The sequence below is a fragment of the Silene latifolia genome, chromosome 1 (genome assembly GCF_048544455.1).
Source record: "Silene latifolia isolate original U9 population chromosome 1, ASM4854445v1, whole genome shotgun sequence".
Taxonomy (NCBI): Eukaryota; Viridiplantae; Streptophyta; class Magnoliopsida; order Caryophyllales; family Caryophyllaceae; genus Silene; species Silene latifolia.
This window is the reverse complement of record NC_133526.1, coordinates 194666236-194693047: the sequence shown is the minus strand read 5'-3', so window position 1 is coordinate 194693047 and position 26812 is coordinate 194666236. Positions and strand designations below refer to the sequence as shown.

The following is a 26812-nucleotide window of genomic DNA, read 5'->3' as shown; positions in this document are numbered from 1 at the left end:
TCCTTCAATCCTTCCATGATAATAAACACTTTGCAAAGTAGGAAACCCTCTTGTTCTGCATTTCAATAAAAATTGATTATACAACCAGTTGTACCCAGTTGTATGCTCTAGAACCCGAGCTATATAATAAAGTTTTCGAGTTTTGTTTTAAAGAAGTCGAGCTATACCATAAAATTTCTGAATTCACTCACTTAAACATAAAAAATTACACATAAGCTCGATAAGATATAACTTGGTTGTATGATGCTATTGTACCACTAGAGGTATAATGTTATTTGTGGTCAATCGACGGTGCACCCAAAGGATCCCTTCTCGAACCCTTCTCAGAACATTAAACAGTGCATATTTGATTCATTAGTTCATATATTTGGATAAAACTTCGTATTATTTGATTTTCTATTTTACCATCGGAATTATTTCACTAACACATTGTATTTATCGTCGTTTATCAAGTCTTTTGAAAAACGATCTCATAATATTGTAGAAACTTTACTTATTAACTCAAACAAAACATGTACCAATCACTAACCAATTAAATAACCAGTGCGTCTTGCTTCAAACCATTGCTTTTGGTCTGAAATAAGACGGACAACATGTTATCATTTGACAGTAAAATGTTTGTATTTTTCTATAACATGTTACCATTATTTTCCCCACTATTTTCAGGGTAAAAAGTGACACCTCTAGTGATAACATTTTATAGATTCACTGCTTACATTTTATTAAAAAATGGCAACATTTTGTCGGTCTTATTTCAGACGGGAAAAGTGCCCGTCTGAAATAAGATTTTGCGTTAAATAACTGAATTGAATAAGCATAAACAATTAACCCACATATGAGACGGTTTTACGATATGAGACGGTTTTACGATAATGTTACCATGTAGAGTACCAATCTAACATAAGACCTATGAAGAAGATAGATGGAGAGAAAAAAAGGCAAGAACAAAATGACAACTAGGTGTTGCCTAGTGCATGTGCAATTACAAGACCAAATTAAATGGCGATAAGCGCCTTAAACGGCCTGTCCTTGTTATTGCCTGCTTGTCATTCCTCAATCATATGGTCTATTGGTCTATACAACCTATCATTCATATTTCACATTAATTTCATGTCTTTCCTAAGATTTAGATTCCTATAATAATTCATAATTCCTGTTTTTTCCTTTCCAAAATCCCACACATGAGTAATTCGAGTAAACACAAAACTCGATCTCACATGTGAGACCCAACCGTAATACATAAAGATTTGAGTTACTTCCACATGTGAGATCGTTTCATAAAAGACTCAAAATACTTCTCGTAATCTTATAGAAGACCCGAATGTCTATTACTATTAATGACTCGAACCATAAGACCGACTCTTAAAAAAGCATGACTTACTGTTTAGGAGCAAGTTATTCACCAGTGAGGTGATTGTGCCTCTATAGAATTCAACGCCCTCTGTGCACGTAAATCGCTTTTTTTTTTTCTCTCCACCGACCAAGTACTCCAGCAAAAGAAAACTGTACTTTGAATCAGAGGAACTCCAGGAAATGTTTTGTTTGTTTACTAATAGTGTCTCCTTGGACATACTAATTAAGGTATTAAAACATATTTTTCAGTTGGCTAGTAGCGTAAAACCGTCTTCTAGTGTGAGACAGTCCTTTTGCTTAAAAACACTCGTCTATCTATTATTGATATAATAAATGAGTATTTAACCAGTTAAACGGCTGTCTTACAATCTTACCTTATAAGACGGTCGGTCTTATTCTATAATTTGTGATATGCTGAATCTCACAAATATAGCTCCATGTGACATCAAGGTTGATTGCAGTATTGCACATTGAACAATGTGGTTGCATTAAAGAAGTTACAGGTCTAATAAATTCAGGATTACAACAAGTTGCAAGTCTTACAGCAACTATTCTTTCAAAAACAGTCTTACAGCAACTATGCTAACCAACATTCAGAGAATAGGAAGCTGAGAATTAATTATCAGTGCAGAAAGAATTTAAAATGAACAAAAGGGTAATTTTTTTTGTACATTTTAGGATTGTATGATTTTTTTATTTGACGAGGTTAAGGCTCGTTACTGTGAAACAAGATGGCTCACTAAATTGCATGCGCTTCTGGTGTTATCAAATAGTGATCGGTTGACGGAATTTGTAACACAATTTTCATCGTGGAACACTTAAAATAAAGGGTAAATAAGTATAGAACACCTTCAATATTTGATATCTGTATTTTTCACCTCAGGGAAAAATTTATTTATATTTATCCTTGAAAGATTAAAAAAACACAAGTATTGATATCAACAATTTAACCGCTTTATTCTTGTGTGAATGAATACCCAGTAATGTATAGCACAAAATCATGCTCATTTACAAAAACAAGTTATGTCAAGACATTCTTTGGCTTTGCCATATCAATGAAATCAAGAAGCAAAAAGCGACCTAGAAAGTTAAAGCAGAAATGGACTAGTACCTTTTATTTTGAACGAGAAACAAGTTTAAGCTGAGCTGGTCATACGGCAGCTAATCTAAGAAGTACCCGCGGTTTTGGTCTTCCACCATTCCATGACCTTGGTTTGAGCTGACATGGTGTCTAGTGTGTAAAGCTGTAAGGCGTGATTTGCAACTTCATGTCCAAATGTCCATCCGAATACGGCTCCTGCACCAAGAGCTAGCACCGCACCTGCCAGAGATTGTACATCAGGACGCCAGGACTTTCATTCTCGAAGAAATGATACTCTTTTACGCATATTGTGAATTTTTTTGAAATAATCAGCGATAGTATTCTTCCAAAATAAACAATAAAATGAGGTTACATCCAAATGCCAACTATTCAAGAGGGGAAGAAATCAGATGACCATACAGCTAAGAAAGGAGCAAACTTTTTCTCTCTACAACCTTATAGAGTCTAAGCACATTGTGAACTTTACGCTGGAAAAAAACAATGTTACTCAAACTTGGGAAACGGGTGTGGGACACAGGGTACATATTCAAGTATCGACTCACCAAGACAAACTTTGAGACATGGAAACAATGTCGTAAAATGAGGACACAGGACTAGTGTACAACGATACGTTTTTGAAAGAAATATTTAACCGTAATATATTAGATTTAGTTAGCCGAAACAGAGAGCTATTTGAGAATTAAAGCTTAAAATGGTTTTCAAACCCCGAAAATATGAGTCTAACAATCATATACTCGTACTAGTTTCCTCCTCACTTTTATCATGCAACTATGCAAGTCCACATTTTGCTAGGCCTAACTGTCGAATTGGAAATGGTCAGATAAAGATTCCATACGCATATCCTGACTGCCATGTCGACAAATGTCCACAGAAATTTGGAGTCGGAGTTACAGCAGATGCAAAGAAAAGCACCCTGATCCTTCATCAGAGATCCCAAAGCCTTGTACTTCAATACTTTTCTCAGATATACAAAACAATGACGAACATCCTATTTTGGCTTCTGTACATGCTTAAGCACCTCTTATAAGCAACCTCTTCCTCTAATAATATAAGTACAGGAGAAAGTGTCGTTGCATGTTTTATTTCTACTTTTCTCTCTTGCTTGCCCGGTCACCTCGACTCATAGATCATAAGATTACACAGATCTTGACCCCCTTAAATTATGTCAACCTGTGCATTTCCTCCAGTACCCGTACACATTTCGAATTCAAAACCTCTATAGTATAATCTAGGAAGAATGTCACATTGCAAAATTACCTCTTCCTTCAACCGGAACAAATGACTCAGGAGTTCAATCAATTAACTAAGAATGACTCTTAAGAAGTTACTCCATAATAGACAAAGCGCACTAGTCATTCTTCAGATAACTAGAACATATCCCTGAGGGAATCCCATTAGAGTAGCAATCAAAGTTAAACTAAATATTCTAGGAATGCCTCTCTAGCAGCATATGTGTCTTAATAAAAATAAGTTATAATTCTTCTCCAGGACTTTGATCCAGTTTTTGTTCACATTATTCAGCATTCAGATCATAAACGAGCTTGAAATAGACTTCTGGGTTTTGCTTAGCTAAGTCTTATTAGTAATCCTGTCAGAATATGTGATATTTCGTCAAAAGAAGTTGAACAAATATGCACTGTCACCCTGACATTCTGGGGGTGGGGGGTTCTATGATTCTATATTTCTCTCACAGAAAATTACGCAATGACCGTTTGCCAAAGTACTTAACCACAACACAAATACACAAGTCTGAAGGCAGAGAATCGGGCAGATCATCTATCCATAAAAAAGCAACAAATACAAGAGCCTACTAAGTTGAAGAAAAAATAAAGCGTACCATGAGGAGACTGAGAGTATTTCCACGCAAAACCTGCAGTTCAGACTGCTCCAACAGCACCTCCAACAAGGCTTTACTTCACTGCATCCCTATAGCAGCTCTCAGCTGGCAGAAAAGTATTAGACACCGTCGTAAGTTCATTACCTTTCAATAAGTACTGTAAAATAATAAAACCAATAGCTGTACAGTATCAATCCCATATCAATCGGGAAGTTGTGTAAGATGACACCCAAGGTGACAGTAAGTTTTAGTTCCTTCGATCCATCTAGGGTGAAATTTTTTATATACCAATCACATGACCATAGACAAGCAATGTGTAAAAAGAGCAAAGCAGTTAAAAAGACGAACTGGTAGTTCATACACTCGGTTGGTAAACACATTCGCCGCAAACAACATAAAGTGAAAGTGAACTAAGAAATAAAAAGTATCTCTAGGACTTAACTAACTTCAGAGAAAAACACGACACGATATACATAAATAATAAGATCATAGACCAACTATCATTCTCACAACATTACGGGGTAAATGTAGTAAGAAAATGAGACTTCTCGTAGACAAAAGAATCTTGCTTGATAGCTTATAGTCAGATTTTTCCTACCCTGTCATTCAACAATTACAGGTGACTACTAAGCATAAGAGTATTCTATAGGTTGTCCTACATAACACCTCAATTTGACAACATTTTCCCTAGTAAGAAAAGGGGATTACTGTTAAGCAAAATCACCTCCAACAGCACCTCCAACAAGGCTGTACTTCGCTGCATCCCTAGCAGCTCTCAGCTGGCATAAAAGTATTAGACACCATCGTAAGTTCATTGCCTTTCGATAAGTGCTGTAAAATAATAAAACCAATAGCTATACAGTAACAATCCCATATCAATCCGGAAGTTGTGTAAGATGACACCCAAGTTGACAGTACGTTTTAGTCAGATTTTTCCTACCCTGTCATTCAACAATTAATTGCCTTTTCTGATTTGCAGTGTATTTTCCTTTTTTTTTTCATTTTTTGTTGTTGTAAATATGGATTTATGTTACCCATAAGATTCTTTCAAGTTACTACCTTTATCATTAATAAAGTCATTTATATTTCTTAACGCAAACTACAATATAGAACGGTTTCACACTATAAGACGATGTACTTTGAAGAGTTGTTTATTAAACGATAATAAATAGATTATTATTTTGTATAATAGAACTGTTTCACACGATAAGACGATCTTATAATAGAACTGTTTATTAAACGAAATTTTACGTTTGCATTTTTTTTCCAAAATAATTTTAGTCAACACTAACTTCTATATCATTTATTTGTTATACTTATAATTGAAAAACATGGACTATGAAGAAGACAATTTTACTATAAATTGGTGTTCTTGTAAAACATTTCATATAAATTTATATTGTAAAACCCGGTTTATGCACTCTAACGAACCCAGTTCGCTGTAGGCAGCGAACTTCGTACTCGAACTCCGAATTCGAATCGAACCGAATCCTGACCCATGTAACCTTGCTCATAACAAATAAAAAAATAGATTATTCCTCTAAAATCACCACCTGTATCAATCAATTAGCTCCCTTTTCAATGAGCTATAACATATAGCACAAAATACAAACTTTCCTTCATCAAATTCTATGTAAAGGCCGGGAATCCCATTAAAGTAGCAATCAAAGTTAAACTAAATATTCTAGGAATGCCTCTCTAGCAGCATATGTGTCTTAATAAAAATAAGTTATAATTCTTCTCCAGGACTTTGATCCAGTTTTTGGTCACATTATTCAGCATTCAGATCATAAACGAGCTTGAAATAGACTACTGGGTTTTGCTTAGCTAAGTCTTATTAGTAATCCTGTCAGAATATGTAATATTTCGTCAAAAGAAGTTGAACAAATATGCACTGTCACCCTGACATTCCGGGGGTGGGGGTTTCTATGATTCTAATATTTCTATCACAGAAAAGTACGCAATGACCGTTTGCCAAAGTGCTTAACCGCAACACAAATACACCAGTCTGAAGGCAGAGAATCGGGCAGATAATCCATCCATAAAAAAGCAACAAATACAAGAGCCTACTAAGTTGAAGAAAAAATAAAGCGTACCATGAGGAGACTGAGAGTATTTCCACGCAAAACCTGCAGTTCAGACTGCTCCAACAGCACCTCCAACAAGGCTGTACTTCACTGCATCCCTAGCAGCTCTCAGCTGGCAGAAAAGTAATAGACACCATCGTAAGTTCATTACCTTTCGATGTGTGCTGTAAAATAATAAAACAAATAGATATACAGTATCTATCCCATATCAATCGGGAAGTTGTGTGAGATTGAACTCAAGGTAACAGTAACTTTTAGTTCCTTCGATCCATCTAGGGTGAAAATTTTCATATACTAATCACATGACCATAGACAATGTGTAAAAAGAGCAAAGCAGTTAAAAAGACGAAATGGTAGTTCATACACTCGACTGGTAAACACATTCACTGCAATTCTGCAAAGAAAGTGAACTAAGAAATAAAAAGTATCTCTAGGACTTAACTAACTGCAGAGAAAAACACGACACGATATACATAAATAACTAAGATCATAGACCAACTATCGTTCTCACAGCATTACGGGGTAAATGTAGTCCGAAAATTAGACTTCTCATAGACAAAAGAATATCGCTTGATAGCTTATAGTCAGATTTTTCCTACCCTGTCATTCAACAATTACAGGTGACTACTAAGCATGAGAGTATTCTATAGGTTGTCCTACATAACATCTGAATTTGACAACATTTTACCTAGTAGGTTTCCCACCTCTATGTACAAAATTCACACAATTTACGGAGTATGCTTATGATCCATGTTTACAGCCTCAAATACTAAACCTTTGTTTGAACAATCGAACTATAGAGGATCAAATCAAAGATTCAAACCCTATCCAACAATAACTAGTGGAATCCATCAAAATAGTCCATCCAACATTTCACCTAAAAAACTCAAACCATAATATCAGCAGTGATCACTTAATAGAGTGTTCGAATCCCGTTTATTCACCTATGATTTTGCTTAACAGTAATCCCCTTTTCTTACTACCCATCAAAACCACCTCACAAAAAAAAGAGATTATTCCTCCAAAATCACCACCTTTAGTTGGCTAGTAGCGTAAAACCGTCTTCTAGTGCGACACAGTCCTTTTGCTTAAAAACACTCGTCTATCTATTATTGATATAATAAATGAATATTTAACCAGTTAAACGACCACTCTTACACTATAAGACGGTCGGTCTTATTCTATAATTTGCGATATTCTGAATCACAAATATAGCTCCATGTGACATCAAGGTTGATTGCAGTATTGCACATTGCACAATGTGGTTGCATTTAAAGAAGTTACAGGTCCAATAAATTAAGGATTACATCAAGTTGCAAGTATTACAGCAACTATTCTTTCAAAAAGAGTCTTACAGCAACTATGCTAACCAACATTCAGAGAATAGGAAGCTGAGAATTAATTATCAGTGCAGAAAGAATTTAAAATGAACAGGGTAAATTTTTTTGGACATTTTAGGATTGTATGAGTTCTTTATTTGACGAGGTTAAGACTCGTTATTGTAAAACAATATGACTCACTTGCATTATCAAATAGTAATCGGTTGATGCAACTTGTAACACAATTTTCATCGTGGATCACTTGAAAGCATTCTGATTGTATGCATGTATCACAGGGTAAATAACATTTTCGAAATTTGATACTTGTAGTTTCACCTCGGAAGAATTTATTATATTTATCCTCGAAAGATTAAAAAGAAACCTAAGTATTGATATTAATGATTTTACCTCTTTATTCTTGTAAGAAAAAGCCAGTAATGGATAGAACAAAATCATGCTCATTTACAAAAACAAATAATGTTGGGAGACATTTTTTGGCTTTGCCATTTCAATGAAATCAAGAAGCAAAAAGCGACCTGGAAAGTCAGAGCAGAAATGGACTAGTACCTTTTATTTTGAACGAGAAACAAGTTTAAGCTGAGCTGGTCATACGGCAGCTTATCTAAGATGTACCCGCGGTTTTGGTCTCTAACTATTCCGTGAACTTGGTTTGCGCTGCCATGGTGTCCAGTGAGTAATAGTATAGCTGTAAGGTGTGATTTGCAACTTCATTTTCAAATGTCCATCCGAACACTGCTCCTGCAAGGCTGCACCGTACCTGCAGAGATTGTACCAGGACCATGACTTTCAATCACGAAGAAATTCAATGACACTCTCATAGTCTCCTTTTACTCATATTGGGAACTTTTTAAAAGAATCAGAAGATTCAGAACCACTCCATAGTATTCTTCCAAAACGAACAATAAAATGAGGTTACATCCAAAGGCCAACTATCCTGGAAGAGAAGAAACCAGAAGACACAGCTAAGAGGGCAACTAACTTTACACAGGACAAAAACCCAAGTTACTCAAACTTGCAAAACGGGCGTGGACACAGGGTGCATATTCAAGTATCAACTCACCAAGACATAAACTTTGAGACATGGAAAGAACGTTGTAAAATGAGGATACAGGTACAAAGATATGTTCTTGAAAGAAAATAATTAATTCTGTAAAGTTTTAAAATTTTGTTAGGTGAAAGAGAGAGTTGTTTGAGAATTAAGGCTTAGTACAACAACAACAACAACAACATCAGAGCCTTAATCCCAAAATGATTTGGGGTCGGCTGACATGAATCATCCTTTGGAACCGTCCATGGGTGGACGCCCCAACGATGTTCAAATTCCGATTCATGTCCATAAAATGTGACTTAAGTTTTTATGCTGGCTGCCACAAACCTACCGCAACCCTCCTCCTTTATCCGGGCTTGGGACCGGCAGTGAATGCCCGAAAACACTCACAGGCGGAGTTAGAATTAAGGCTTAGTATAGTAAAAAAAAAATTAAGATATGATTCTAACAATCAAACACTAGTATCATCCTCATTTTTATCATGCAACTATGGAAGTCCTCCTTTTTTAGGCCAAGTGTCGGATTAGAGGATTCAATACACATATACTTGACTGCCATCTTGAACACGGGTATGTCACAGAAATGGAGAGTCAGAGTAACATAGGCGCACCAACAACAGATGCGATGAAATAATGAATAGCACCCTGACGGTTGACCCATCATCACAGATCCCAAAACCAGATGCGTCAATACTTTCCTCGGACATTAGATACAAAATAATGACAAACTTCCTATTTTAGCTTCTGTTCATGCTTAAGCACCTCGTACACTGAACACTTGCAGCAACCTGTTCTTCTAATCGTATAACTATAGGAGAACATTATCATCCAAGATATGACAAGTGTCGTTGCATGTTTTATTTCTACTTTTCTCTCTTGCTTGCCCAATCACCTCAATTGAGAGATGATAAGATTGTACAGCTCTTAAACCCCTTAGATCATGCTAACCCGTGCATATCCTCCAGCATCTCGTATACTGAACACATTTCCAGTTCAAAACCTCTATTGTCTCACCAAGATAAAGAGCAGTTGGATAAATTAGGAAGAATGTTACATCGCAAAATATCTCATCCTCTACCCAAACAAATGACTCGAATTTGATCAATCAGCGAAAAACGACTCCTCAGGCAGTACTCTGTAATAGACAAATTGCACGAATCATTCTGCACATAAATAGAACATATCCCCGAGGGATCCCTTTAGAGTGGCTATCAAACCTAAACGAAATATCCTCACAATGCCTCTCTAGCTCTAGCAGCATCTTGCCTTAAAAAAAATTTCTTCTATGATGTAGATTTTAGTCACATAATTCAGCATTCAGATTATAACCACAATTGGCCTCTTAGTCAGCATTTCTATTTTCGACCGACATTTACATAGACTACCAGCTTTTGCTTAGCTCAGGCTTATTAGTAATCCTGCTAGGGTATGAATTTTCTTCAAAAGAAGTTGACAAATATTCCACTGTCACCCTGACATTGGTGGGGATAGGGTGATTCGATCGCAGACAATTACACAAAGACCGATTGCCAACATAATTAAACGAGACACAACTACACAAGTATGAGGGCAGAGAATCGTGCAGCTCATCGATCCGTAAAAAAAGCAACAAACACAAGAGTCTACCAAGTTGAAGAAATGTAAAGCATACCGTGAGGACTCTTCGGGTATTTCCATGCAACCTGCAGTTGAGACTGCTCCAACAGCACCTCCAAGGCTTCAACAAGGCTGTACACTTTACTACATCCCTAGCAGCTCTCAGCTGGCAGAAAAGTAATAGACACCGTCGTAAGTTCATTACCTTTCAATAAGTACTGTAAAATAATAAAACCAATAGCTGTACAGTATCAATCCCATATCAATCGGGAAGTTGTGTAAGATGACACCCAAGGTGACAGTACGTTTTAGTTCCTTCGATCCATCTAGGGTGAAATTTTTTATATACCAATCACATGACCATAAACAAGCAATGTGTAAAAAGAGCAAAGCAGTTAAAAAGACAAAATGGTAGTTCATACACTCGGTTGGTAAACACATTCGCTGCAAACAACATAATGTGAAAGTGAACTAAGAAATAAAAAGTATCTCTAGGACTTAACTAACTTCAGAGAAAAACACGACACGATCTACATAAATAATAAAATCATAGACCAACTATCATTCTCACAACATTACGGGGTAAATGTAGTCCGAAAATTAGACTTCTCATAGACAAAAGAATATTGCTTGATAGCTTATAGTCAGATTTTTCCGATCCTGTCGTTCAACAATTACAGGTTACTACTAAGCATGAGAGTATTCTATAGGTTGTCCTACATAACATCTGAATTTGACAACATTTTACCTAGTAGGTTTCCCACCTCTATGTACAAAATTCACACAATTTACGGAGTATGCTTATGATACATGTTTACAGCAATACTAAACCTTTATTCGAACAATCGAACTATAGAGGATCAAATCAAAGATTCAAACCCTATCCAACAATAACTAGTGGAATCCATCAAAATAGTCCATCCAACATTTCACCTAAAAAACTCAAACCATAATATCAGCAGTGATCACTTAATAGAGTGTTCGAATCCCGTTTATTCACCTATGATTTTGCTTAACAGTAATCCCCTTTTCTTACTACCCATCAAAACCACCTCACAAAAAAAAAAAAATATTCCTCCAAAATCACCACCTTTATCAATCAATTAGCTTCCTTTTCAATGAGCTATAACATATAGCACAAAATACAAGCTTCCCTTCATCAAATTTTACAATTGATCATAAAACAAGTCACCCAAAAGGCCAAAAAGGCACAAATTGCAAGCCTAAATTCCCCCAACATCAATAAAGCACGCAACTTTCGCACCCAAGCATTACAAAAATGAAATCAAAACACAAACTACAACTCTCCCACAAGAAAAACAGCAATCACACAATTCACAAGTCACCCAAAAGGCCAAAACACACAAATTTCAACCAAAATTCCCTCGACATCAATAAAGCACGCAACTTTCATACCCAAATGCAAAAAGAAATGGAATCAAAACACAAAATACAACTTTCCCACATTGAAAAACAACAATCACAAGCAGTGGCGGAGCTAAGGGGGCTAGCAGAGGCGCTCGCACCTAGTTCACGTTATAGCATTACTCTTTCGCCCCCTAACTATAAATCCTGGCTCCGCCAGCCATCACAATTAAACCCAAATCAAGTAAACAGAAAATGCCATCAAATAAAACAGAAGGGTTGAGAGAATGAGAGAATACAGTAGGTGAGTAGGTCCATGGCAATAAAAGCTTCAACATCAGCATTACACCAAGAAGGCAAAGGTGCATCATGTTTCACAAATTTGAGTAATTTTCAAGATATGAAAATCGAGTGTACCAAAAACCCTTTTCATTCATCCCAGTGTCTTGTGGTGAGTGATTCGCCATTTTCAGTTTCTACCATGTTTGAGCCTTTTGTCTCGTGTCACGCTCTAAATGAAAGAATTGAAGAATACACACTTTTTTTTAGTTTTGAATACGGGTGTCCTAGGCCTGGCTGAGATCGTCATTAGACACGGTTTGTCAAGTGTCAGATATATTTTTGACTATTGTGTACTTCCTCCATTCAACTCCACTCTACCACTTTCTTTTTTCACGTTTGCCAACGCGTGTTTTACGCGCTAAATATCATTAGTTACGTATTTGCAAAAATTATAAAAGTTAGATATTTTTAATGTACTCGTAAAGACGAATCAAACGAGATCCCACATGAATATATTTCCACTTACGTATCGAGAGAAAATCGAAATTAAATAAACAATTGTGAATAGTGTACAAAAGTGAAATAGGTAGAGTGGAGTTGAATGAAGGAAGTATTTGTGTTTGTATCTTTAAAATAGTGTCGACACAAATATGTTAGGTAGTGAAAGGGTGCGTGCTTTTTAGGCAGAGTTTAAGGAATAAGATAATTGATTGGTTGATGTCCGACACTCAAACCACCTAAATCGGAGATTACCTAATTCGAAGCCGACTCAAACTAGAAATGACTAGAAGTGATCTAGATGACATGAGGCAGCTACGTGAAAATGAAATTGTTATATATCATGTTCTCTATTTTACTCATCACACCCTTATTTTATTCATTATAAAAATTTTCGATTTCGCCAGTTTGTCCTACGTTATTTTTATGCGTTGAATTACGTTAATTTTTGTGTATATTATTAAATGAAAAATTAACAGCAATGATAACTAAATACAACAATGATTCAATAAAACTGATGATTAAGAACGCAATTTTTTTTGAATATAATGAACCTTGCACTTGGGTGACTGATTTAGGCAATTTTTTTTCCAGATCATTTATTTCGACACAATAAACACAACCGCAAAAATAAAAAATGGAAAATGGCGAGTTCCTATAATTCACATGAGCTGGCCCTAACTAATTCATGTGGATTACACGAACTGTCAGTAGTATAAACATCGCTTCTTACTTCGTAGGTTGAGGTTACTTCGTATATTATATCCTCGTTCCTTTTAATATTATCCATTTATCTCATTTAACACAATCGAAAAAACACCAAAATAAAAGACCGTCTTCTACAAAAATTACGCTCGTATGGTATTTAGATTAGGGCCCGTTCTAACTGTCTCAATCTCAATTGATTTGGGCCAATTTTAATCATTTGTACTCAACACGTAAAACCCAGAAAGCCTAAAACCCTCCCACTTTACCTTTCTACTCTCCCCTCACGTACTCTCCTTTACTCCATTGCAATTTCGTCCCCTTCAATCAGGTATTTAAATTGTATTTTCTTCTGGATTTTGCCCCTTTTCCCTGATTTAAATCCCTCTAATTTTTGGTGGGTTTGTGTTATTTTCCCTGATTTATGTTACCCTTTTGCAGTTTGTTGATGCTTGAATAAAAAGTTGCTGAATTTATTTAATTAATTGGGAAAAATGAGGTGGCAGAATCAATTGAAGTGCTTAATCAATGTATTTGGGAAAAGGGTTGAACCTAATTTGATTGGAAATGGAAGTTTGCGCAATCTTCATTCTAGCTCTTGTTCATCTATCCTTAATTTTGGTGGGATTTCTTACATTATTGTATTTAATTTAAGTTACCATTTTAATTTTGGGTCATTCGGAAACAGCCTCGTTGTGTTATGCAGGGGTAAGGCTGCGTACTTCCGACCCTCTTACCCTTCAATTTGTGAGGCATTGGGGTAATATTGTTGTTTACATTTTAGGCAGGATTTGATTAGTCTGGAAAGATCATTTCTTGCTTAGTAAATTTATCTATTTGTGATCATGGAGTTTTGAATTGATTGTTGTTCTTCTGATTATGATGATTTATCGTCGTTTAGGCGAATCAAGAGCATTGAAGTTGCCTTCAGAAAGTGTACCAAGGCCCCTTCATCAATATTTTCAACAGCTGGTAAGATTGGTTCCTTGGCATCTCGAGTTTGTCGGTTTTATTTTGCTGCCCTTTATATGGTAGATACTTAGATGTTACATAGATGTTGCTGGAAATGGGTTAATATATAATGTATTTGGGGTACTGAAAGGTTAGGACTTTGACCTGGATTACTGTTCAAGGAAATAGTATACCATAATGACAGCGGTGGGATTGTTGAACGGGGTGTCGGCAAGAATTGGGAAATTGATATTGAGGTTCAGAATACAGTCCTAATGCTGTGGCAGTTTATACTTGATTAACATAGATATTAAGGAGTCTTCGGTTGTCTAATGGTTAGTTTGTTCGATGATACTGAGCCGATAATTCTCTTAATTCTTAATGTAGGGAATTTCCACATCAAGGACACTGCTTTCGGATGATGCAAAGCCGATCTCTTCTCCTCTACTAATTTCGTCAGGCAAGGGTGCGGAGAGTGAGAGTCAAGCTGAAAACCAGCCTGTGAAACCAAAGCAGGAAAAGGTTCAAGCAGTTCTGAAGGGAATAAAGCAGGTAAGGAAATACAGTTCTTTTTTCTCATTGTAGAGTTTGGCTGTGCTCAAAGACTATCATAGATCTTGTTCTTGTGATGAATTGTCTTTCTAAAAAGAGTTTAGTGCAAGCAATTAAATTTTACTTCTGTCATCTATTCGGTGTCAAGATTCCTATCACCCCACTAGCTCCTTCTGCCGTATATTTTGAGTATTATATTGGACTTTTTTGTTTCAGGTTGTGTTTCGATTCCTATCACCCCACTAGCTCCTTTGTCGGACGGATTTTGGTTACGTTTGGAGGAGGGTAAATGGATCCCGCCAAATCTCCCCCGCTCCATTTCCCTCTTACCCCATTTGTTATCCAAATGAGGGATTTTATATCCCTCATTTCACCTCCCCTTCCTTTCCCTCCAAAACCTTCCATCCAAACAAGCCTGTAATGATATTTGGACATAAGTCAATGACACGAGCATATTGAATAATTCACTGGCGCATAACAGTCAATGTCAGAGCCTATCTAATGATTTTTCTCAATGTGTTTCTAGAGCGCGAAAAAGGTAAATCTAGTTGCTACTTTAGTCCGTGGAATGCGGGTTGAAGACGCATTATTGCAGCTGCAAGTGACCGTGAAGCGAGCTTCTAAAACCGTCTATCAGGTTTGTCTCCCTTTTATCCAGTTAAAATGATATTTGGTGTTGGGAATACTTTTGGTGGAAGTGCAATATGGCAATATTAAACATTGTATGAAAGCTCAAATTTAGATTGATAAATGTGGCCAGGAATCTGGAAAGACTAAAGACAAAAGGTTTTCTCATATAGCATTGAGTTTAAGTTTAATATTAAATGATCGTATTTCTGTTTTATCTGCAAAATCTAGGACAGTTGATAGCGTTTTCATTTCCAATGGAGCTAAAGACTCACTGTCCTTTGGTTTTGGATTTTCCCCTCGGAATCTCTCCTTTGTCAGACAGATTTTGGTTACGCTTGGAGGAGGGAAAATGGATCCCTCCAAATCTCTCCTGCTCCATTTCCCTCTTACTCCATTTGTTATCCAAATGAGGGATTTTGTATCCCTCATTTCACCTCCCCTTCCTTTCCCTCCAAAACCTTTCGTCCAAACAAGCCCGTAATGATATTGTTATTTGTTAGTGGCACTCATTCAATGCGCTTCTTAACATAATTGTCATTATTGGTCATGTGAAAGCTTCTGTGTTACCTCACCATTTGCAGTAGCCCTTGAGACATAAATAACTGCAATAAGAATGTTGTGGCTAGAATGATTCAAAAACGTACAGCAACTCGTTCCATCGTTTATGATGCACCCTTTATATGTAGCTAGACTAATGAATATCTCACATACGCATCTTGTTTTGCTTTGTAGATTAGAATGTGAATATTTATTTGTGCACGTTCAACTGATCTCTTAAGAAATTTAGATGCTACTCTTTGTTCCTATTTTCACTCTAATGCACTCTTTTTTTTTGTCCATGCAGGTGATTCATTCTGCTCGTGCAAATGCCGTTCACAATCATGGATTAGACTCAGATCGGCTTATGGTTGGTAAGTCTCTCTAGGAATTCACCGTGCAATGTAATTAACCACAACATTGTTGGAAAATGCTGAAAAGTGTGAATAATGCTAAGAACTTGTGAATGGGTGCTCGTCTGTGTGTGCTAGCCTCAGACTTGGTTATTTTATGCAAATTCTCAAGTTTTTGGTTCAAATTGAAGCGTGCGTCAGACTCTAAGTGCCACATGCGTCCAAGTGACTTAGTTGAGGACGTGAATCAATGAACTTAAATGTTCATATTTTGTGTTTCCGGAAGTTCATGTGCTTATAACTATTAGAGTACTAGCATACATTCATATAACTATGTCAATTTTGCTGGTGTCTGTTGCAGCGGAAGCTTATGTAGGTAAAGGATTCTGCAAAAAGAGATTAAGTTACCATGCCAAAATGAGACATGGAATAATGGTAAAACCAGAGTGTAGGTTGACGGTGGTGGTAAGAGAATCGACTGCAGAAGAGGAAGCTACAATTGCGAAACTTAAGGTGCACAATTTCAAGAAGCTCACGAAACGGGAGAGACAACTAGTCCCACATAAGCTTATTGAAACTACACCAATCTGGGGTAGGAAGAACAAAGCAAGTAGTCACACATCCAAAGCCATGGCTTGAAAGCATCTCTCTTCTGTAATACTGTAGTATCTTTCTGTCGTCTTTTAGCGACTCGACCATTGCCTGCTGTGTGGCATATGACATGAGACTTTTTTGCAATCACCGTTGTTTTTGTTGTTGCTACGAGCTTCTCATAAGATAATTGTAAACAGTCTGAACTTTTTTCCCTGGAAATTACCAGAGTTGGTAAAACCGAATTCTACTGGAGCTATAATGTGGTTATATTTTTATTTATTTTTCCATTTTGAAACCTTGTAAGTCAATTCAGACATCAATGTCATAATGTTCATATTTTTGTAAGGTAAAAAAAGTCTCAACGGTATTTTTAAATTTAATTTTAAATGTTATCTGCTTTTGAACCCACGTCAAGGTCAAAGATGTACCAAGTGACAATAAAATAATAATGGTTTTAAATCTCGGTATCGGTTGTAGTCACGGTAGCGGTATAACCGGTCCTTAACTAGCTGTCGCGGACGGATCGCGATGAATCTCGGTGATATCTCGGGAGATATCTCGTATCGGTAGAGTGAAAATCCGATACAACTCGGCCGATACGATACAACTCGGCCAAGATTTTAAACCTAGGGTCTAGTGACTGGTGCAGAATCTAGTGATTCATGTTTGTTATTTGTGAGACCGTCTTATACCCGTGAATCATAAACGAGTCTCAGTCATATTGGTGCTGGCAGCTTACATGATTAAGCAATAAGACAGCAGGGAACAGTAAGAAAAGTCGGCATCTTGCACCAAAAACATGTTCGTTTTGAACTTAACAACCAACACTCTCGGGAAGTGTTATTCCGAATTCATATTGAACATTACAATGAATACTGTCATCAATTTAATCACTGCTTGAGAAATCTTCTTTTGTCCGGAAAATCTCAACCCCCAAGTAATCAACTGGTCCTTCAACTGCAACCTGTGGTTTTCCAACCTTAACACGGATAGCAGAAATTCGAGGGAACCTGGCAAAGGTGCTTGAGGCAATTTTGTTTGCTACTGATTCCAACAGGTTCTGAGGTGTTCCCTCTACTACTACTTTCGCAATGCTGCCGATTCATACAGGACTTACAAATCAGTGGACATATTAAGTATTAGCCAACAGGAAAAATGCACTGACAGTAGAAACACGATAACCTGTAAATTTCAGCATAACTGATGGTGTCTGACAAGCGATCAGATAAGCCAGCCTGTCGGAGATCCAACCAAGCATCCATATCCACCAAGAATTTCTGACCCAAGGTTCTCTCTTCAGGTAAAACTCCATGATTACCATGAAACATCAACCCTTTTAGTATTAGTTTATCGCCTTTCATACGCTGATCATCGTCCATCCTGTCAGCCTACAGTTCAACACCAACCATCAACATTCAAAACAACCATCATTTCCCTTTCTGAAATTGGGTCTACTGTCAATTAACAAGTGTGAAATTGTTTGACTGTCAATCAAATATTCTCAAACTGGGGAGTTCGGGCCACAGAATTATCCGAGACTGAAATTAACCTCTCAAGATTTTAGAAATGGCCTAACATCTGATCACACCTAGAACATACAGAAACTATATCAGAAGGTCTTCTTTGAGCGGCCAACCCATTTACCATGAAATTAAACGACGGAAACATATGGAAATGGTCTCAGACTCTCAGTGTCTAACATTTGAGACCGTCTCATACAACACTCTCTAGAATATTGTGTTACGAACTTAGCTGGCTTACTTTCAAGACTTTTAACAGTATTGTCGGATAATCTCGATAACTGAGACACATTTTGAGCATCCTGACTGCCTTTAGTTACAACACAAATTCTCATTGAAGACGGTCTGAAGACGGATAGTGTCCCTCTCACAATATGCAAGTGGCACTATCCATGGGCTGCTCCATTTCCCCACACCTTGCCCTCCCACTCGTCTTATTGTGAGAGGAACACTATCCGTCTTCAGCTTGTGACGGACACTAATCCGTCACAAGCAAGACGCTTTGTGCAAGCAAAATGAGCAAGAAAACATCTTGCAAAACATAAATAACTTGTCAACAACTAAACATTATTGTCAGTGAATCATGAACAACAAACATAGAGTTCCAGTTAATTTCTCATTATACCCAGTGGCGGAACCAGGATTTGACGATAAGAGACGGAAAATTTCAGCAGGGGTGATCGAATGTAATAGAGTAAACTAGAGAACAATTGAAAACTACAACTAAAGACAATTAAATAAAAAATTAGAACAAAGTAAGAGACATAATCAAATGATAACATTTTGAATTAATTGCATTGAAAACCCAAAAAATGCAAAAAAAAGAAAAAAAAAAGAAAAAAAAAGAGGGGTTAGGATTCTCCAAAGTTCCTAACTTTAACAAACATGGGTTTGTAGATAAATTACAGTTAAACAAATTGATAGAGAATACTGATTGAAAAGGAATTAAATTCATAAAATCATGTAAATTATTAATTATATGATAGAAAATTAAAGAAATTGAAAGAAAATGGAGTGAGAATGAGAGTGTTCTTACTTTTAATTGAGAAACAAGGTGCAGCAGCAATGGAGGACTGAAGCACAGGTGTTTTTCTGACTACCAAATCTTTTGTAAAGAGACTAGTAGGGTTGATGACTACTTGACTTGAATTGGTAGTTGGTATTTACCATATCGGGATCGATACCGTCTTATATGAAGATAATACGTACTCAGTACGTGAGTAATAATAAAAAAGAAAAAAGAAAAAAGAAAAAAAAGTAATGGATTAAAAAATTTAAATATTTTTGAGATTCATTATAGTGGAGAAAAAAGATTGTACATCAGATGTACTACATCATATTTAATGACTTTTTGAGTTTTTGTGTATTTTTTTTAGTATTATAGAGTTTATAAATTACATTTTAGTTTTATGATGTCAGAAATCAAATTTTTTTGAGCTTATATGTAATTTTTTTGATTTATAATGTAATTTTTTGAGATTAAAGTTTAAGTAAATAAACTCAAAAACTTTAAAATAAAACTCAAAAATCTTAGATTAAAACTCAAAAACTTTATATTAATGCTCAAAAACTATAACATCTGATGTACTACATCAGATGTACAATCATAAATAAAGTTCTTTATTTTACGGTGAAATTTTTTTGTCAATAAATAACCACGATAATCATCAAATTTACCCAGAGTCCCAGACTTCATCACTAGGTGAACAATTTTCAATAATAACCTTTCAAAAGGTTCATGATAACTTATAAGTGTTACCATCGCTTCGCTACGGTCATCCATTGAATCTAATGAAACTTAAATTAGAAATGCTAATCTACAGTAGATACCCAAACCCGATTATCTCCATAAAATACAACATACCAAGCATCATGATCCTTTCAACAATCCCTCGATCTTCGATTGTAAATAAACCCTATTTAGCTAAAGAACCTCATTTCAACAAAGGTCGATTTTTTCCTAAATATAATCCATTTTCACATAGGAATAATTTTCATATAAATTGGTGCAAGTATATATAATCGTGACTCATAACACATATTATCTTAGTATGAGACCGTGTTGAAGTTTTACTTCGCATTGTCCTGATAATAATATTTACCCGAAAACGGGTGAGGTCACTCGGGTTCAATTAGGATAAAGTAACTAAATTCGATAATAACTTGACTCAAAGTCAAACCCAGCCCAATGCATCATTTCCAAAATAACCCACGCTATAACGACCCAAACCCGACCCGATTGGCTCCCTTGCTTGCTAGTTGCTACCTCTGGTTGTTAGTTTGTCACCCCCGCATATTAGAGAGACACTAAAATCAATTGCAGCCTCAGCTCTTCCTAGACGATGTCCATAACCATGGCTGCCATTACCAAGCACCTCCTCCTACGACCAACTTACCTAACCATGGCTTCCACCATTCTCCATCGTCCTCACCTTCTTCCCATTCTTCAAGTCTCCGCCACCCGGGTTCGAACCCTCGTAACCTCAGTTTCACCCTCTTCTTCACCATTAACATCATTAACTAAGCTCAACAATGGCGGTATTCGTAGATTTCGTGCTACAACACCTCACAATGTTAATGATTCTGGATCAATTGATTCTCCTCTTATGCAATCCATGGAAACCAAGGTGGGTTCTTGTTTAATTTGTTTTTTATTGTTGTAATTTTGATTAATTGTGTTTTTATTGATTTGTTCAAGTTTTCTGATAAATTAGTCAACTTTTTGCGTGCCCTTTTGGTAATTTGGACGGGTAATAGCTGTAATTATCGTATATTGTGAGAAAATATTGGTCAAAGTCGACATTGTTTTGAATACGGATTAATTAGGGACAATATAAACAGGCGCGGAGGGCGGTTGAGCATCTAGTTGTGAAAAAAGATTAGATTTTTAGTTAAAGTATTCGATTTTTGTTTCGAGTTTACCTTATTCGAATTAGTAATTGGCTCCCTGTCAAATTTTTGCCCTCACTAACGACAAATCCTAGTTCCGCCACTGGCCAGAGGGGCTATAATTATGAGATGTTTGTTACAACAAATAGTTAGTATATGAGTTTAGGAATTAGGGTAGAAGCCAAGTTTGATTGATGTTAAGGAGCACAAGAATTTGTGTGTATTGTGCCTGAATGCTGAAGTTTTGCTAGCTGAGTTTAGCTTAAACTTCTGTATTATGTTTCTGTTTTCATTTGCTTTCCACTCTTTTCTTTCTACCTCTTTGCATTGTAAGGTTTGTGATCACTCAGTGACTGTTCACTGTTCTAAATGACGATTCATGTCAGCCGACCCAAATCATTTTGGGACTAAGGTTCTGTTATTGTAGCTGTATGGTCAGTCTCAACTCTCAACTGTATGTTAATGTTGCAAATTTTTAGTTTCCTCATATATGAGCAAAAATTTGTGTCAACAGATTAGAGATGAGCTGAATGCGGAATCTGTTACTGTCAAAGATGCTTATGGCGATGGACGACATGTCAGGTAAGGCCGGCGTATTGTCTGTATTCTAGTTTTTCTATGGTATTTACCGTGTTTAGTGAAAAGCTGGAAATTAATGTTAAGGTTGTGATCAAACTGCATATTCTTACCTCAGTTCCAAGGGAAATAATTAAGGCGAAATGTTGGAAACGGCCTTGGTGTGGATAACCATGCATAAGGCTGCGTACATTCGAAACCCCCATCATCCCTCTTGCCTGCTATTTGTGGGAGCCAATGAGGCACTATGTGCTTTTTTCATATTTGAAATCCTGAATTGATGTGTATGCATGTACATATATTCGCTTAAATGCATCCCTACTTTCTTAATCAATGTTAATTGAATGGTTCCATATACTTTGTTAAATTTTGGATGAAACTTCTATTTCTAGATGTCATTCTGAATTGATGACCGTGGCCATTAAGCTACTTGGTACGAAAACCAGGAATGTATGACGGACGTTATCTCATAGTTCTGTATGTAGTTGTGTTATTAGTTACTCCGTATATCCATGTAGAAGCTGAACTGAGAGATGTAGCAGAAGTTTTAGTGTATTTTATTGACTAATGAGCAAATGCAGTATCTAGCCATGTACATTATATGCCATGAAGGCTAACCGTGTAATGATAAAAAACGGTTAGAGAAAAGTAGAGTAGAGATTTATTGGACAATTGATATTCTGCGCTACGGAATATGGGCTGTATGCTTGTATTCAAGAAAACGAAAATCAATTCTTCAAGAGGGAGAAATTTAGGCATATCGTAAAACAATGGTTTAGCAGTTTCCACAGACCAGTTAAAGTTCTGTTGGCCATAAAATTGAGTGCATAACGTCCTATTGCAACTTTGCAAGTAAACAAGCGAGAATGTCTGACCCACCTTTAAACCCTTTTGTACCTTACTGATAGTCTGCTCTTAATGCCGCTATTCAGTAGATCACTTGTGGAGTGAAAGAAGTGTTGGGTGATTCAAAGATCTCAGCTGTGTTCAAGTGGTAATATATCTTGCCATATTGGCCGCTGTTGGCTTTCAGGCTTGTGAAGCCTTTGCCCTTTCTGTGTTTTGGAGAGGTTCAAAGAGTCTAGGTATCAGCGAAAAGCCGAAACCACAGTATCGTTATTTCATTTGATGGAACAATGTTTGGAGGTGAAGTGGAAAAGCTTTAGGAATAGCCAAGGGTCATCGTTTGTCTCAAGGAGTTAAACTTTAAAAGACGGGTATACTTGGGACAAATTTAGCACAATTAGTTTTAGTATCTGTCGTTAGTATATACAGCTCTTTTATACGGAGTGTATTCTATTGGTTGTGTATACTTGTTATATTGTTTACTAATCTTTATCCATCTTAACCAATTGTTTGTCATTTTGATGGTAGCATTGTCGTCGTATCATCAGCGTTTGAAGGGAAATCAGCAGTGAATAGGCAGAGAATGGTATACAAGGCCATATGGGAAGAGCTACAAAACACTGTGCATGCAGTTGATCAGATGATTACTAAAACACCCAGTGAAGTTGGCGAGGCCAAGTGAGACTTGATAACCCCCTACGTCTCAATCAAAGATAAAACATATTATTGGGAACGGAGGGAGTATTAGTTTTAGTAGTAACTCTCGTTTGTTTCTGCTTTCCTTGCAACTATTTAGCTCTTTGATAAATTTATTTATTTGGCTTTGCTGCGCTTCAAACAAAGATGTTTCGTGCTTCATATAAAGAGAAATTGATTTCGTTGAGACTTTTGTTCGGGTGAAGTTAGGCATCCAAAGTCATGGCTTGAAAGCATCTCTTTTCTGTAATACTGTAGTATCTTTCTGTCGTCTTTTAGCGACTCGACGACCATTGCCTGCTGTGTGGCATATGATCTGAGACTTTTTTGCAATCACCGTTGTTTTTGTTGTTGCTACGAGCTTCTCATAAGATAATTACAGTCTGAACTTTTTTCCTTGGAAATTACCGGAGTTGGTAAAACCGAATACTACTAGAGCTTGAATACTACTAGAGCTTGGTATAAATATGTATATAATTATGACTCATCATACGCGATGAGCGTTTTTAAATTGCCGGCTAATTTTTGTGATGATTTACGTTCTATAGTATCACGATTTTGGTGGGGTTCGGAGAATGGTAGACGGAAAATTTCATGGGTTGATTGGGCTAGGATGTGTAAACCAAAATGCAAAGGACGAATGGATTTTCGTGACAGAGAAATTTAATATGGCTTTGTTGAGGAAACAAGCTTGGAGATTATTGACGGATATGAAAGTCTTATGGTTCGTGTTCTAAAAGGTAAATATTTTCCAAATTCGTCATTCATAGAGGCCAAATTAGGTTCTAATCCTAGTTATACATGGCGAAGTATATGGGAGGCTCGTTCTGTGTTAGAGCTAGGAATTCGGAAACAGGTAGGAGATGGGAAGTCTATACGGGTGTGGGATGATCTGTGGATTGTGGGGACGCAGTCATGTCGTGTGATTTCGCCTCGAAGGGGAGCAGAGCAGAACATGCGTGTATCAGAGTTGATGGTAGAGGATGATGAGGGGTGGGATGTAACGAAGGTCAGAGCCTTATTTTTGCCGTTTGAGCAAGCACGGATACTAGGTATTAGACTGAGATGGCCTCGGCTGAATGATGATTGGTGTTGGGATGCGGAAAGAGACGGTACTTACTCGGTCAGGTCAGCATATAAGCTCCTCACGGTGGATGGCATTGATATGGTGGGGCAATCGGATGATGGGCGGAATAAGGCGCTCTGGAATAGAATTTGGAATGCACCTGTTCTACCAAGAATAAAAGTATTTTTTTGGCAATTGTGTAATGGTGCAATATACACAAAGAGTAACTTGGCATCCCGGGTTGGCTCGATTGATGAGGTATGTCCTAGGTATTCCTTTTCTTCCGAGTCTTGTCTTCATGTTATTCGGGGATGTGGGTGGGCGAGAAGGGTGTGGAATGGATTGTTGATGGATGTGCCGGAGATAAATGGGTTTGCGCGAGTGAAGGAATGGAATGGGTGGAAGGACTAAGGAGTATGGGTGTACGAGAACTTACGGTATTAATGACAGGATGCTGGGCGATTTGGGAACGACGTAATAAAGCCATTTTTGAGGATGGAGAATGGAATGCGGAGATGGTAGTTAGGAGGACGAGGGAGCTTTTGTTGGAAATGATGGAACTAGAAGGTAATGCGGAGGGGAGCTTAGGGGAACCTCGGGATGTGGGTTGGAAGAAACCGGAAGTAGGGTTGAAAAAGATTAATGTTGATGCTGGTATCTTTGATGGAATTGGTGTTGGGTGGGGGGCAGTGTGTCGTGACGGTGATGGTCGGGTGGAGTGGAGTGTGACGGGATAGAAGGAGGGATTAATGGACCCGATACTAGCTGAAGCTTGGGCGGTATACTATGGTGTTCGTGAAGCATGAGAGGCGGGCGAGAGGAAAATTGAGATCGAAGGTGATTGTGCTATCGTTATTGAAGATTTGCGGAAGCGAAGGATTGGCCGTAGTGATATTTTTATAGTTTATGCAGATATTCTATCTTTTTGTAGTCGGTTTGAGTATTATTTTAAAAACGAATTCCCGCTTATTTTCAAAACCGACATAAAACGACAAATACTTTATTTTTAAACATTATTTTAAAAACGAATTCCCGTTTATACATATCCCTTTTTATTTCGTTTTAAATTGAAAACGAGTAAGTAAAATAGAAAGTGATTGTAGTCCGTAAAATAGGTAAAATTGTTAGGGATATTCTACTGTGTATCCCTGAGTTTTTGAGTTTTCTAAGTTGTACCCCTGCTTTTTTGAAATTCTATGTCATACCCTTAAACTCTATATTATAGTCCATAACATGACCTTATTAATTGTCTTTGTTAACGTAATTCGTTAGTTGATCGACTATTTCACTCATTCATGCACCAATCACTCCTTAACACGCCCGCTTAGTTATTAACCCATCCAATTATCCACTAACTCGCTTAATAATCAACTAACATTTCCAAAAATGCACAAAACTTTCATGTCGTTTTTTTTGCTTCTTTAAATAGGAATTAAAGGTAATTTGTAATTGATTAAAGTTAGTTTGTGATTATTATCATAAAAGAAGATGATATGATGTTAATCAATGAGATTTGAGGTTAAAAAACGATTGTTTAAGAGAGGAGTGAAGAGAGTGTTGAAAGAGGTCATTATACGGTATGGAGTAAAGAGTTCAGGGGTACACCGTGAAATATAAAAAAAAGTAGGGGTACAACATGGAAAACGCAAAAACTCAAGGGTACACCATAGAATTTTCCCAAATTGTTAAGTATATTGTCGAAGTTGTAATCAATCAATCAATATATATACGGAGTGAGTTGGATTTTAACTATATACGGAACAGAGTTGTACATGACTTCAAACAAAAATTTGCACCGGTACATATACGGAGTACATCTTATTAATCCTACTACCTACATCTTAATTATTGACGTATCTCTTAGATTTTTTTTATTCCAATTATTCCTTCATCATCTTGATGTTGGATGAACTATTTTTTTATATTAATTGTGTTTAGCCTTATATTTTATGATCATACAACCATTTGATTAGGAAAGGGATATGGTTCTTATAATCAAAAACTAAACGTAGTTGCTCATTCATGTACGAGTTTTGCTCTTTCATGGACTTTTTGCCATAATTTTTCCATATCTTACCCTTTTACTCTAATGAACAAAAAAATTCTCCTTTTTTCTACCTCTTAAAACTAACCAAATTATCATCAAATTACTCCATTATTAATCTCATTTTTCATAATCAAATAACGATTCTTATTTTACTATCACTTTAATAATTCATTATGTGTATCAAATTAGATAAATAAATTCTGTAGTAATTAAATTAGGGTTAGATAAAATTAGGATTTTATAAAAATTAGGGTTTTCAAAAATTATTGCAGACGACATGTAATTTGATACTGATCTTGTTGATTCCATCATCAGTCATTACATCATCATACTCTTGTTTTTT

The 26812-nt window shown here is 36.6% G+C and overlaps 5 protein-coding genes across 5 annotated transcripts; 3 read left to right on the top strand and 2 right to left on the bottom strand.

The window, feature by feature from the left end:
• Positions 1-2764: 2764 nt before the first annotated feature.
• Positions 2765-12249, bottom strand: LOC141614910 (uncharacterized). The gene is made up of 7 exons (XM_074433592.1): positions 12027-12249; positions 10418-10528; positions 8266-8476; positions 6389-6491; positions 5017-5071; positions 4293-4397; positions 2765-4043 (listed from the first exon to the last, which is right to left on the bottom strand). Exons 1-3 carry the CDS (start codon positions 12096-12098, stop codon positions 8351-8353), a joined length of 309 nt encoding a protein of 102 aa, XP_074289693.1. The 5' UTR covers positions 12099-12249; the 3' UTR covers positions 2765-4043; positions 4293-4397; positions 5017-5071; positions 6389-6491; positions 8266-8350.
• Positions 12250-13404: 1155 nt separating this feature from the next.
• On the top strand, positions 13405-17083 carry LOC141614896 (uncharacterized). The gene is made up of 7 exons (XM_074433586.1): positions 13405-13543; positions 13654-13833; positions 14114-14184; positions 14551-14715; positions 15242-15352; positions 16190-16256; positions 16597-17083. Exons 2-7 carry the CDS (start codon positions 13707-13709, stop codon positions 16872-16874), a joined length of 819 nt encoding a protein of 272 aa, XP_074289687.1. The 5' UTR covers positions 13405-13543; positions 13654-13706; the 3' UTR covers positions 16875-17083.
• A 509-nt stretch (positions 17084-17592) lies between these two features.
• On the bottom strand, positions 17593-19512 carry LOC141614883 (dihydroneopterin aldolase 2-like). Its single transcript, XM_074433581.1, has 3 exons — positions 19386-19512; positions 18012-18217; positions 17593-17923 (listed from the first exon to the last, which is right to left on the bottom strand). The coding sequence occupies exons 2-3, from the start codon at positions 18206-18208 to the stop codon at positions 17716-17718; spliced, it is 405 nt and encodes a 134-aa protein (XP_074289682.1). The 5' UTR covers positions 18209-18217; positions 19386-19512; the 3' UTR covers positions 17593-17715.
• A 996-nt stretch (positions 19513-20508) lies between these two features.
• LOC141614871 (protein BOLA4, chloroplastic/mitochondrial) lies at positions 20509-23543 on the top strand. The gene is made up of 3 exons (XM_074433576.1): positions 20509-20976; positions 21753-21820; positions 23189-23543. The coding sequence occupies exons 1-3, from the start codon at positions 20692-20694 to the stop codon at positions 23340-23342; spliced, it is 507 nt and encodes a 168-aa protein (XP_074289677.1). The 5' UTR covers positions 20509-20691; the 3' UTR covers positions 23343-23543.
• Positions 23544-24077: 534 nt separating this feature from the next.
• Positions 24078-25159, top strand: LOC141590340 (uncharacterized). The gene is made up of 2 exons (XM_074410940.1): positions 24078-24680; positions 24752-25159. Exons 1-2 carry the CDS (start codon positions 24078-24080, stop codon positions 25157-25159), a joined length of 1011 nt encoding a protein of 336 aa, XP_074267041.1.
• The last annotated feature ends 1653 nt before the right edge of the window (positions 25160-26812 follow it).